The 13,068-nt window shown below is 34.2% G+C and overlaps 1 protein-coding gene across 6 annotated transcripts in view; it reads left to right on the forward strand.

The window, feature by feature from the left end:
* Window positions 1–2,937: 2,937 nt before the first annotated feature.
* The window catches only part of ITGB6 (integrin subunit beta 6), a 76,449-nt gene continuing 66,318 nt past the window's right edge, over window positions 2,938–13,068 (forward strand). For 3 of the 6 annotated variants that reach the window (XM_007523781.3, XM_060177821.1, XM_060177823.1), the window contains exons 1-5: window positions 3,729–3,867; window positions 3,974–4,049; window positions 4,765–4,844; window positions 7,526–7,730; window positions 8,620–8,866. In XM_007523781.3, the coding sequence (XP_007523843.1) occupies window positions 3,823–3,867; window positions 3,974–4,049; window positions 4,765–4,844; window positions 7,526–7,730; window positions 8,620–8,866 (653 nt within the window). In that variant the 5' untranslated portion in view covers window positions 3,729–3,822. Of the gene's footprint in view, window positions 2,982–3,728; window positions 3,868–3,973; window positions 4,050–4,764; window positions 4,845–7,525; window positions 7,731–8,619; window positions 8,867–13,068 lie in introns of those variants that run through there. The other 3 variants (XM_060177822.1, XR_009545956.1, XM_060177824.1) reach the window with 3 other exon arrangements.

The following is a 13,068-nucleotide window of genomic DNA, read 5'->3' on the forward strand; positions in this document are numbered from 1 at the left end:
TAGGACTCTATCCTATCCTCAATAATCTGAAAATAATGGTTAGCTTAGTATCTCTTGATTTTATTTAATTTTTTAATTTAATTTTATTTTTTTTGTATCTCTTGATTTTAAAGGGTATATAGAGAGAACCCCTTCAGCTAAACTTTAGTGGGATCTCTTTATGAATTTGTTTTAAGAATACATATTGCTCAAAAAATCCTAAGGAAACCTAAGAAAAACCAAATTTCAGTGATATCCAACCAGGAAGATATTTGGGGCCAACAGTGATTCTAGGCCTACACAATGTCCCTTTCCTACCACAGAGTGAGTTTGTGGATCTCTGGTATTTTTCTATTCTTAGGGCTCAGAGATACTTGTCTGCTATTTTTAATATTGATACTTTCAAACAATGCTTCGTCTTCTCATTATAGATTTATCTTACCATGACTTCTGTCTCCTCTGGGCCATCTTGCCTTCTAAAACTGGATCAGTTTTAAAGTATCAAGTTTACTCCAGCCAGATGTCCTATTTCTGATGTCCATATTCTGACTGCTTCCACTCCTATTACACCACCTTCCGAGAAATTGCTCAGTTCAATTTCTTTTCTTTTTTTATATTTATGTATTTATTCCCTTTTGTTGCTTTTGTTGTTTTATTGTTGTAGTTATTGTTGTCGTTGTTGGATAGGACAGAGAAATGGAGAGATGAGGGGAAAACAGAGAGGGGGAGAGACAGACACCTGCAGACCTGCTTCACCTCTTGCAAAGTGACTCCCCTGCAGGTGGGGAGCCGGGGGCTCGAACCACGATCCTTATGCTGGTGCCACCTGAGCCACCTTTGTGCCACCTGAGCCACTTTGAGCCACTTTTGAGCCACTTTGTGCCACCTGAGCTTAACCCACTGTGCTACCGCCTGACTCTGCTCAATTCGATTTCTATCTGTATAAAAGCAAAGAAAAACTGGAGACAGATTTCATTCAGGACACTCTGGGTGAACCCAGAGTACCTATGTGGGTACTTTCCAGGAGAGGGCACCAGGTACCACATGTTCTGGAAGCACTAATGTTCTCCCTATTCTTGTGAAATTTATCCACAGTAGTTTCAAGAAGAAAAAAGTAGGCAGATATTTTCTAGTGGCATTGCCCTGCTTTTCTTTCTTTTCTCTCCCCTTCATTTAAGTCTTTACTCAGTTTTTATCGTGACCTGAATTGGGGGAATCTTTTCTTTCTCCTAGTTGCATCATGAACCTTCCAATACTATTTACTCAATAGTCACGAAGAATTTGCATTGTAACAGATAGTAGAGTAAACAAGGAGGACATAAAATGCATTTAAACAATAGATACTGACTTCTCACAAAGTACCAGGTATCTTACTACTTGCTGGAACAAAATACAAAGATAACTCAAAGACAGTCCCTGACAAGTATACTCTAAGAATTCAATACATATGAGAAAAAATTAATGCCATAGAGGGAGTCACAGTTGAGGAGGGGAGAGAGGAAAAGATCTTAGGCAATTATAGTCATAGTGAAACGGTTACCTTGGAGATAATTAATAGGGAGGGAGGCTTGGAAAGGTCAGGAAGGTCTTCTTATAGTTATGCCAATACTGAGACTCAACCAATGAGAGGAATGAGCTGGAGACAAGCACCTGTAGGCTGCACAAGTAGTGCATAAAAAAGATGAGAATCAAGGGATGCAATGACCATCTGAGAGTCAGATGTGCTTCTCCGATGTGTGCCTTTTCATTTTCCTGATTAAAAATTTAAATTATCAAGGTGAAAACCCTATGAGAAATACTTAGATACTGTTGGGGGGAGCTTTTAGCAATGAAATAAAAATCACTAATTTGAGTCATAAAAAAATGTCATGGGACATATATTCAATGGAGTACTACTCAGCAGTTACAAAAGACTATATTGTGTCCTTTAGGATCAAATGAATAGAATTGGCAATGATTACGCTTAATGAAGGAAGTAAGGAAGTACAGGATAACTATGGGATAATTTCATTCCTATGTGGAATATAGAGACTTTAAACACATGAATCTGAAAATAGAGAATATATATCAACCCATATCTGTAGCCTTGGGAGAACTATTATTACTGTTGAAGAGGGGTGATGGCATAGATCTTTGGTGGCGGGAGTTGTGTAGAATTATAGCCTAATTATAATCTCATAAATAACTATAATAAAACACTAATAAAAATTTAATAATAATATCCCCTTGCTTTTAACATTCAAATGGTATTACAACATATTTACAGTAAAATTCAAGGTCAAGATTGCAAAATCTAATATCTGTCTCTAAATTTGACCTCATCTGCTACATTTTTAATCTTCCTTTTTGAGTGCCACTGTTCTTGAAAATGCCTACAATAAGATTATCTAGGGCATTTGCGTTTTGTTAATTTGCTACCCAAGTCATTTGACTGGAGATACTTTCCCTAAATAAAATAACTCCTCTTTAATTTTAGCCAGCTATATTATTTTTCATAATTATTATCACTTTAATTTCAGGAATCTGTTTCTTTCTACGGTCCCTGGACCCTAGAATATTTGTTCATTGACAAGATCTTCTGCTACTACAATAACATTTGGAACAAAGCAAGTACTCAGTAAATATTTGCTGAATGCACAAATAAATGACTTATATATGATACTAGATATAATAATGGAATCAACGTCATTGACAGAGATTAATTTATGCCTCAATATTTCTTCTTCAAGCTAATTTGACATATTTCATATATCTATTTCTCTTCCAAAAGATACACTTCTAGCAATTTACTGATTCTGCTTCCTCTCTACAGGATTTTTGCCATGTTTTTCGAGTTTCTTGTGTATGATTGAGTTAAAATTGAATATTTCCCCCTGAGAAGAGTCTGAGCAGTCTATAATTAGTTTTCTCCTCTTTACAGGTTTCACATGCTTGGCTAGAAATATTCCTTTGAAAAATAATCTTCCAAGACATAAGACCAGCTACAAAGAAACCTCCTTAAGGTCAGATATTTTGGAAAGTAATGAAGTAAAGATTTGATTCTTAACCTGTTTGTAGTTTCAACTACAAATTTAAAAACACCCTCCTACATACATTAAAAAATATTTGATCAGTTACATTAACTTAGTCTTAAATTGTATATATTTAAAATTTGTTACTCCATTCAATAAATAAACAATTATTATGTATTAAGTGGTGAGCTAGAAGCTGGAACAGGACATGAATCTTTCTGAGGGATTCAGATAATAATCATTGTTTATATTTCCTTTGTTGTTTTGAAACCAATTTTGATCTAATTTGATTTTCACATACTAAATAGCCAATATTGCATTTTAAATAATAATTCTACATTTATGAAAAATATCTTTCATCCAGTTTATAAAACAAAGGGAAAGTGTTTTGCTTTCCCTAACCTGCCTTTTATTTTGACTATAAAATAACTTATTTTTCAGACTTAATTTCAATTATCTGCAAAGGATTTAACAATGGGATACAAAAATCTCAGGTATTTTTATTAAGCTTGTTAAAAAGTCCCTAATTATATACAATGTGTGTTTTATCTTTACTGTTTTCACTGAAGTTACTTTAGAAACAACTTATGATCATATTTCAGCTGCTTTTCTGATATTTCACTGATGAAAATTTCACTAAAGATATTAACTTTCTCTAGGATGCAGAGAAACTAATACAGAAATTTCTACTGAATGAATTCCCCCACCTTCTTGTGATTGTACACCTGCCTTCCTTATAAGGAGAACAAGGAAGTAAATCATGTTGTAGTTTCTTTTAAACACAGCTTTTCTTCTTTACCTGTCCAGGTAGCCTCTTTTCTTTTCAGTCTTAATGAGAACTTTTAAATTTACATTTCAAGTTTCTTTTCAAAGCAGTGTAAGTAGTATTTAAAAAGTTACACCTTGAGAAAGAAATACTTTTACGCTGTTCAGCTTTGGTTTTATATGTTGAAGGTAATTCATTTCTTAATCTGTCTGCACAGCGAGAACTGAAACAAATGGGGATTGAACTTCTTTGCCTGTTCTTTCTATTTCTAGGAAGGAAGGAGCATGCACAAGGTAAGACTTAAATTCTCTGATACATTGCTTTTGTGTTATACTTGATAAGCCTGTCATTTTGTTCAGAAACTAGACATGAAGTCCTTTTTCATTTGATCTGCTTTGATTGCTCTTTTGCTACTTACTGTAACAGTTCAACAGATTACAGGCAGACATGGGCTGTTCCCACAGTGAAAGCTCTAGTCTTAAAGGTAAATAAATACAAAGGTGTGGGCATTTTAATGAGGAGAATTAAACAGTATTACTGCACAATAGAACTTCTTAATACCTCTGTGACAATCATTTTGATTACTTCTAGCTACTTTATTATAGTACAAGTGATTCCATGTAAAAATGTCTTAAGGAAGGAAAGGGGTTTATTTAAAATAAAAAACCAGCACATTTAAGAGCAGCTTTTTAATTGGTGCAAATAATTTTTAATTACAGTAGATGATATTGAATGAGGACAAAATAAATTATTCTTTATTTGTAAACACTGAATTTTTTTCACATTTTAAGAAAAAAGTGATCTTTGACTAATAAAACATATTTCCAATGTGATGGATACAAGATCTCAACTTTTCTGTGGCTCACTAATATCTTTAGCAATGGTCTCTAAAGACTAAACTACACTTTGATATTGCTTTATTCAAGTATTTTAAAAGCCCTAAGTCTCACAAATTCAGTGACAAAGAATGTGCTAAATATTTTGTGTTTCTGTTGGGTTTAAACATAGGTGGCTGTGCCATGGGAGGTGCAGAAACCTGTGAAGACTGCTTACTCATTGGACCTCAGTGTGCCTGGTGTTCTCAGGAGGTAAAAGAAATAATTATCTCAGCATGTTTGTAAAAACTAGCAACACTGACATTAATTTCATCAATATAGTTCTCATAGTGGTATGCTTTCTGTGGAGTTATATGAGTAAAATAAACCAGGAAAAATTTGCAAGCATTTGTAGATCAAATTGCCACTCATAATTATTTTCAAAGGCAATTTGCAAAACAAGTGAATGTCACAGTACTCTGGAAAAAACCTTAACTGAGTATCTTCTATTTATTTGGATCCATCTTCTTATTTTAAAATATCTTAAAATGCAAAATGGCAAGGTTTTCTGGATAATAACAGGTAAAGGAGATTATATTTTTCTAAAGTTATATATTCATTCAACTGAAATGTATTAAGTCCACATGTGAACCAGGATCTATTTTGAACCACTGCTAAATCCCAAGACAGAGGTTCTATGTGTGAAATAAAATTTGTTGTTCAGAAAGAAAACAATTCTTTTAAGAGTTATTTCTTCATGGACTTGGTAAATGCACCAATGACAAAGCCTGAAAGAAACAATCTCATAAAGAGAATCTAAATGCAAAAGAAACCATACAAATGTCAAGTTTAGCAATAACTGAGTAGCATGTTCTGAGGTAAATAAACTTAGATGCTTGACTAGGAGCAGGCTATAGCAGTTAAACCTACATACCTACCTATCTACTTACACACACACACACACACACACACACACACACACACTATATATATATATATATATATATATATATATATATATGTATATAATCACCAATAACTTAGTGAGATCAGCAAAGGGAAGTGACCACATTTCTAAGTTATGTAGGAAAAAGGTCAGAACTACTAGAAATTTAATATTAATGTGAATATAATTACATTTCTGTACACAGAAAAATGTCATTGTATAATAATCGATAAAATAATTTAATGGTTGCTATAGTATTCTATTGTTTGGTTGTATCATAGCTAAATTATCTGACTCACTGTTAGGAGATCAGATTCGTTCTGTATAGGCAACTCTGCAATAGTTTGTGAACATGCTTAAACAAATAAACTCAAAGTTGAAGGTATCTCCAGGTGCTCCAGGTGGAAGGGCTGACAGACTAAACTACAGTACATCGACTATTTCCCTTATTCCCTTACCACACAACTGCCTGACTCCAATGGTGCAATCAGAGTAGGAAGAAAGTATGCTTTCTTGGGTTAAAACAGGCTTGGAAATGTAAAAAAAAAAAGGGGGGGGGGACTGAGGAGCCTCACATAGACGCACTGAGAACACCTGAAGATAGTTTTACTTTTTATTTTTTTTTATTTTATTTTTTATTTAAGAAAGTATTAATTAACAAAACCATAGGGTAGGAGGGGTACAATTCCACATAATTCCCACCACCCAGATAGTTTTACTTTTATATCAAAGACTTAAAACAAAGTCATATCAAATGAGAGTCTCTGCATTTTCTATTTAAACATAAGTGTTAGCATTTATTTAGTAGAGCTTCTTAAATTACAGTTGATAACTTTACTTGTGAATGACACCTGGCATTAAAGTTATTCCCTTCCTTTTAGGCCAGATTTCTCTAAAAGCTAATTTTAACAGAAGTACTTATGCAAAAGAAAATTGGGTTTCTGCTTAAAATAGATAAAATGTAGGCTTTGGGGTTAAAATTAGCCCTGATCTTTCAGCAAAAACAGTATTAGTGCTAACAGTATTACTGCATTGATTTGTTCTGAGGTTTAGTCTAGTCACTGCTTGACTGGGATAAATCATGGGAAGCTCCTGTGCTTGCTATTCCAGGTCTAGAGTCTCAAATATATGTAGACCTGACTGGCATATAATAAATTATATTTTAAGCATCAATTTCAGGATAATGTAACCTTTCTAGTAGGTGCAAACAACAAGGATGACTTAGAATTCTGCTCTGGTTTACTTTTCCCCGGGACTGAGAATTAATGGTTCTCAAGTTTGACTTTGCCTAGAACATTTCCTGGCTTAGCTGCCAGGAAAGAAAGATTTTATCTCTTTACTCCTTCTCTCTGTGTTGGGCATTGAGGTACTGAAAAGCCCACATCTGTGCTCAGAGACACAGTGTCTCACTGGTATCCTGCTACCTACATGAAATCAGAAGAAAAACTCCTGAGTCTTGTGCAGAAAAAGTCTTTTACACCATCCTTCTTCATTTTTCTTCCATTATTTTCAAATACTGCAGAAAAACACTGGATTTAAAGTCCTCAGGACGTCAAATTTAGCAAAATAATCCTGTAATATAAGAGCAATCCATGAATTAAATCAAGGCAGGGACATGCCTAGGAAAGCTGTCATAATCTTTGTAATCCATAGAAAAGACAAAAAAAAAAGTCACTGAATTTGGTAATGGATAAACAAAAGTTTGAACAGTCATAAATTCCAGTATGATCTATAAGTCCTCTTGTACATATTAACTCTATGACCTAGTCATTATAAGTATTTTGTCATGGCCTAGAAAAGCTTTAATGTAAGAATTAAAAGAAAAATTCTAGGTGAGTTTACTTGCATTAAAAGGACTCCATTATTCTGTAATAACTTAACTTTCGACCTACAACTACTGGTCAGGGATATACTATACTAAGGTCTAATCAGCAAAGCTAGCAAAAAAATCTTAAAAAGAAGTACATATTTTTCCTCATTTACTATATTGCTTTTTCCTTCTTTATAGAATTTTACCCATTCATCTGGAGTTGGTGAAAGGTGTGATACCCAAGAAAATCTTTTAGCTGAAGGATGTCAACTAAACTTCATCGAAAACCTTGTTTCCCAAATAGAAATACTTACAAATAAGCCTCTCAGTATAGGAAGACAGAAAAATAGTTCTGATATTGTTCAGATTTCACCTCAAAGCCTGACACTTAAATTGAGACCAGGTATGTTTGATTTGGGCACTGGCTCATAAATGTAATATCACATAGGGTATTATTACCATTCTACTAACCCAGCTTGTACCACATTGCACATCACTGATTATCATGACTTAGCTTTCCCATTCTTAAGAAGAAAATTGCTTGACTAATAATTCCATTCTTCACATTTGTCACTTGCATTCAAAACATGTTACTAAAAAGTTCTAAACAGATAGTAACCATTTGAATCACTGAAATGTTCTTATGGTTTACCTCACATTTCTTCAAGGGTTATAATATAGCTTTAAACTCCTCTACATATTATTCTCTGTTTCTAAAACTACTACAAAAATCCAGCTTGTCTTCTATCTAGATTAACACTAATTATCCCAAGGATATATAAAATATTCTGACTTCCATTTCCTCAAGGTGCTCTAAACTCACTGCTTTAAGATAGTCAAGGGATCATTTACTTATAAACCTTACAACAGAATTTATTAAATCTTAAGTATCTTTGGTAGAATCATCTTTTTTTTATTTTCCCTTTTGTTACCCTTGTTGTCTTTTTTAAATTGTTGTTGTAGTTATTATTGTTGTTGTTATTGATGTAGTTGCTGTTGGATAGGACAGAGAGAAATGGAGAGAGGAGGGAAAGTCAGAATGGGGGAAGAGAAAGAAATCTGCAGATCTGCTTCACCTCTTGTGAAGCTAATCCTCTGCAGGTGGGGAGCCAGGGTCTCAAACGGGGATCCTCTGCCAGTCCTTGTGCTTTGCGCCATGTGAGCTTAACCCGCTACGCTACCCACCGACTCCAGAATAATCTTTTAAGGAAATATCTATTTGGCTCAGTGAGTGACTAGTTACAAATAAGTCTCAATGTGTTTTTATGATTTGGGGTGGGGGGTGCTTGCAGGCAGTGAACAAACTCTACATGTGCAAGTCCGTCAGACTGAGGATTACCCAGTGGACTTGTATTACCTCATGGACCTCTCAGCCTCCATGGATGACGACCTCAACACAATCAAACAACTGGGATCCCTACTTTCCAAGGAAATGTCTAAATTAACTAGCAACTTTAGGCTGGGCTTTGGCTCTTTTGTAGAAAAACCTGTTTCTCCTTTTATGAAAACAACACCAGAAGAAATTTCCAACCCTTGTAGGTAAGTGAATTTCTGGCATCTCTGAAGACTAATTTGGTGTAGAAATAGTCCTGTTCTAAGCTGCACTTTTAAGAAGCAACTGGAATTCTCCTAGCTAATTGAATCTCAATAGCTCTTCCATTTGCCTAGATTGTTTGGAACCAAGGCAAAGATACAATAATTACATAGTTCTAGCCTTAGGTCTTTGTAGTATCTATCTCTCTGTGTAGGCCAGATATGACAAAATGGGCTTTGTTTCTGCAGACAAGAGAACTGAGTTACTATAAATTTTCACTGGCCTGTGCTGATATCCCATCCTCTCAGAGACCTTCTTTTTAAATATTTTATTTATTTATTTGTTGGATAGAGACAGAGAGAAGTCGAGAGGGAAATAGAGATAGAGATACACAACATAGCTCATGAATATTCCCTTCTGCAGGTGGGGACCAGGGGCTTGAACTTGAGTCCTTCTTCATTGTAACATATCTGCTCTGCCAAGTGTGCCACCTCCTGTCCTCTTCTCAGAGATTTTCTCTTCTCAATAATCACCATGTTCTGAAAGCCATCTTTTTCTACTACAAAGACTTCACAAAAACCTTCCATTTACTTTGGGAAATGTGTATTTCTTTTAATGTGTAGAGAATATAATTGCAGTCTTCACTCTTATTAGGTTTAGTAGGAAATTAAGCAATGATGATACTATAATATGCTACAATCATCTATTAAACCTATGTATTATCCAAATAATAAAGAGTGTGCTATATTGTGATGGCTTATAGTCAATGACATGTTCAAAGTCAAATCGTTTACTATTAAAAAGACATTCACTTTGTGCTAAACTCCATGCTCATGATTTTAAACACAAAATATCATTCAGTCTTAATAACAACAGCTGGCCAAAGCAAATTTCAGTTTAATACTCAGAAGAAATATCAGAGTCTGATAGGTTGGTACAGGTTTCTTCTTCTACCTAGAACTCATACTATTTACTATTCCTCTTTGGTTGATTACTTATTATGTCTGGTAATGCCATTACCAATCAATCATTCATGTATAAATATTTATAAGCATATACAGATCACAAAAATAATCAATATAATATTTTACTTCCAGAAAAGAAAAATCTGTAATTTGCCCAAGATCACAGAAAAAGTCAGTGATTTCCACAAAAATCTGGATTGGTCCAAAACTAAGCTCTCTACTACCATAAGTCTAGTACATATGAAGCAACTTTTCAAACATATATTGCCTTTTTATATTTTTACACATAAACTCTACTTATTTTAAAATTTTAAGTTTTGTTATAAAATGCAAAACATTTAGTGTGGTCCCCAACTATAATTTGATATAGTCAAAATAATTTGACTATGAAAAGGAATTCAACACCAACTATAATTCTAAGAATATGTTGTTGCAAGTATTTTGCCAGGATAGTGTCTGTTACCTGCCCTACCCCCACCCTCCCCTGAGAAATGATGCACTGAAATGAATATTTCAGAAAGTCTGAGTTTGATGAGTTCTAACAACTGACTATACTAAAAGAACATTTTCATCAACTCTGAATATTCCCTTGCACCCCATTACACTCACTTGCACTTCTCCCAAAGCAAGTACCTTCTATAATTTAGATGGTTCTTGACCATTACTTGATTATATATATAAAGAAAATAGAATACACCTTTCACATCTGCCTTTATTGCTCATTAGTTTTGAGATTCACCGATGACTATTAGCTCTTCATTTTTGTTTTCAGTAACAGACTATTGCATAGATTTACTGTACTTTCTTTTTCTTTTTTTATGTGGGAAGAGTTTTATTTAATTGAATATCAGAGTAAAAGTTGAAAAGGACAATGATAAATAGTGACTGTTAACTATATCGTTTGTTAAAAAGATGTCATGGGGACCAGATGGTGGCACACGTAGTTAAGCACACGTTATGGATGTGCAAGGATCTATTTAATTTAATTTTTCATTGATAAACATTTTTATTTGTTTCACATTTGGAAGTTATCATGAAAAAATGTTATGGTTTCAAGACCAGGTAGTAGTGCATACCATGAACAAGGACCCAGGTTCAAGTCCCTGATCCCAACCTGCAGGGGAAAAGCTTCCACAAGCGGTGCAATAGTTCTGCAAGTGTTTCTATCTCCCATTTCACTCTGGATTTCTTTCTTTATCCAATAAAAAACAATAGAAAAATGTATATTAAAGGAAAAATGTTATGATAACTTGTAAGTATTTTTATGGATGCATTTGTTTCTGTTGGCTAGAACTGGAATTACTGAACTGTTTAATACGCATAATTTTAAGATAGAAGGTGACATAGAAGGGATGGGGGGGAGAGACTTAGAGAAAGAAAAAACAAAAGACACTAAATTACTGGTCCACTGCTTTTAAGTTCCCCCTCTGGAAATTGTTCCACCTGATGGCCAGGAGTTTGAACTAAGCTTCTCATATTGTCAGTGTATGATCTGCCTGAGGAGCTATTTCCTGGCTCAGACTAAGTATAATTTTAATGTCAAGTATATATTTGTAAATACTTTTGCCCAATCTGAATTTAATTTTTATTTTTCTAGTGATATATTTGGTCACACAAGGGTTTTTAATTTATACCAAGTTCAATTTTTAATTTTATGGTTAGTGTGTATTTTGTCCTAAGAAATCTTATTGGACTGGCAAAACTCACTTGAATAGTGTGCTGCACATGCACATGGCCCAATTTCTAGACTGACCCCTACAGCATTGAAGAAAGTTTCTGTGCTGTGGTATCTTTTACTCTCTCTGCCTCTATCAAGGAGGGAAGGAAGACAAGAAGAAATGAAAGAACAAAAGGAAAGAGGCAGGGAGGGTGGGGAGGGAGGAAGAAAAGAGAGAGAAAAAAAGGAATCTTTGCCCATCTTAATGTCATAAAAATTTCTTTTATTCCTTCTGGCACATTAATAACTTTACCTCTTTGAATTTAGTTCTATAATGTCAATTTTTTAAAAGTTAGAATGAGGAAAAAGGTCTATCTTGTTTTACTGTAAATATTCAATTGATTTGACATCCTATATTAAGTAAGAATTTCTTTTCTCCACTAAATTATCCAGAACTCTTTGTTAAAAACAAAAAGCAATGTATTGACTTTTCCCCTTACTGTTAATTATTGTATATAATGCTTTGGCAAATTTATACTTTTGTTTAGGTTATCCTTGATTCTTTGCATGTCCATGGAAATTTTAGAATCAGATTATCAGTTTCTTTAAATAATGTCAATATTTTTATTAGGATTTCACTGAAGCCAGAGATAAGTTTGGAGAACAATTACATCTCAAAAACCTTTAGATATTCCATTCACTGCATTTGATACATCAATTTCATTTAGTTGTATTTCCAGCTTATTTCTTTCTGCAAAGTTTAGTGATTTTTTTTTTTTTTAGGATAAAAATGCCTTAATTTAATTCCTTGGATCTTTCATGCTATTGTCATAGTAATTTTGAATTTTATTTATTTATTTATCTATTTATTTATTGTCATCTGTAGGACTTCACTGCTCCTTCCTGACTGGATTTTTCAGACAGAGATAGAGAGGTAGAAACAAAGAGAGGGATAGAAATCAGAAAATAAAAATTTCTTTCAGTGTGTTGGGTGGCAGGCCTGAATCTTGGCTGCAAACATGGCGAAAAGGAACCATCCAAATCAGCTATTTTGCTTTCCCAAATTTTATTTTCTAACTGTTTATAACACAGAAATGAAATTGATTGTGCACTGTGTCCTGTGTCCTGAAAACCTCATAAAGTTCTAGTCTAATTTTTGTATTTTCCTTGCATTTTTCTATGTATGTGACAATTTCATCTAAGAATAACAACTTCTTCCTACCCCTTTTCTTTCCTTTCTTTCTCTCTCTCTTTTCTTTCTCTAGGGTTATTGCTGGGGCTTGGTGCCTTTACTGTGAATCTGGAGGCTATTTTTTCCCTTTTGTTGCCCTTGTTGTTTATCGTTATTGTTGTTGTTGTTATTGTTGTTGTTGTTGTTGTTGTCATTGTTGTTGGATAGGACAGACGGGGGGAGAGGAGGATAAGACAGAGAGGGGGGAGGATAAGACAGAGAGGGGGGAGAGAAAGACACCTGCAAATCTGCTTCACTACCTGTGAAGCGACTGCCCTGCAGGTGGGGAGCTAGGGGATCTAATTTGTATCCTTATGCTGTTCCTTATGCTTTGCACCATGTGTGTTTAACCCA

Source organism: Erinaceus europaeus, chromosome 18 (assembly GCF_950295315.1).
Source record: "Erinaceus europaeus chromosome 18, mEriEur2.1, whole genome shotgun sequence".
NCBI lineage: Eukaryota > Metazoa > Chordata > Mammalia > Eulipotyphla > Erinaceidae > Erinaceus > Erinaceus europaeus.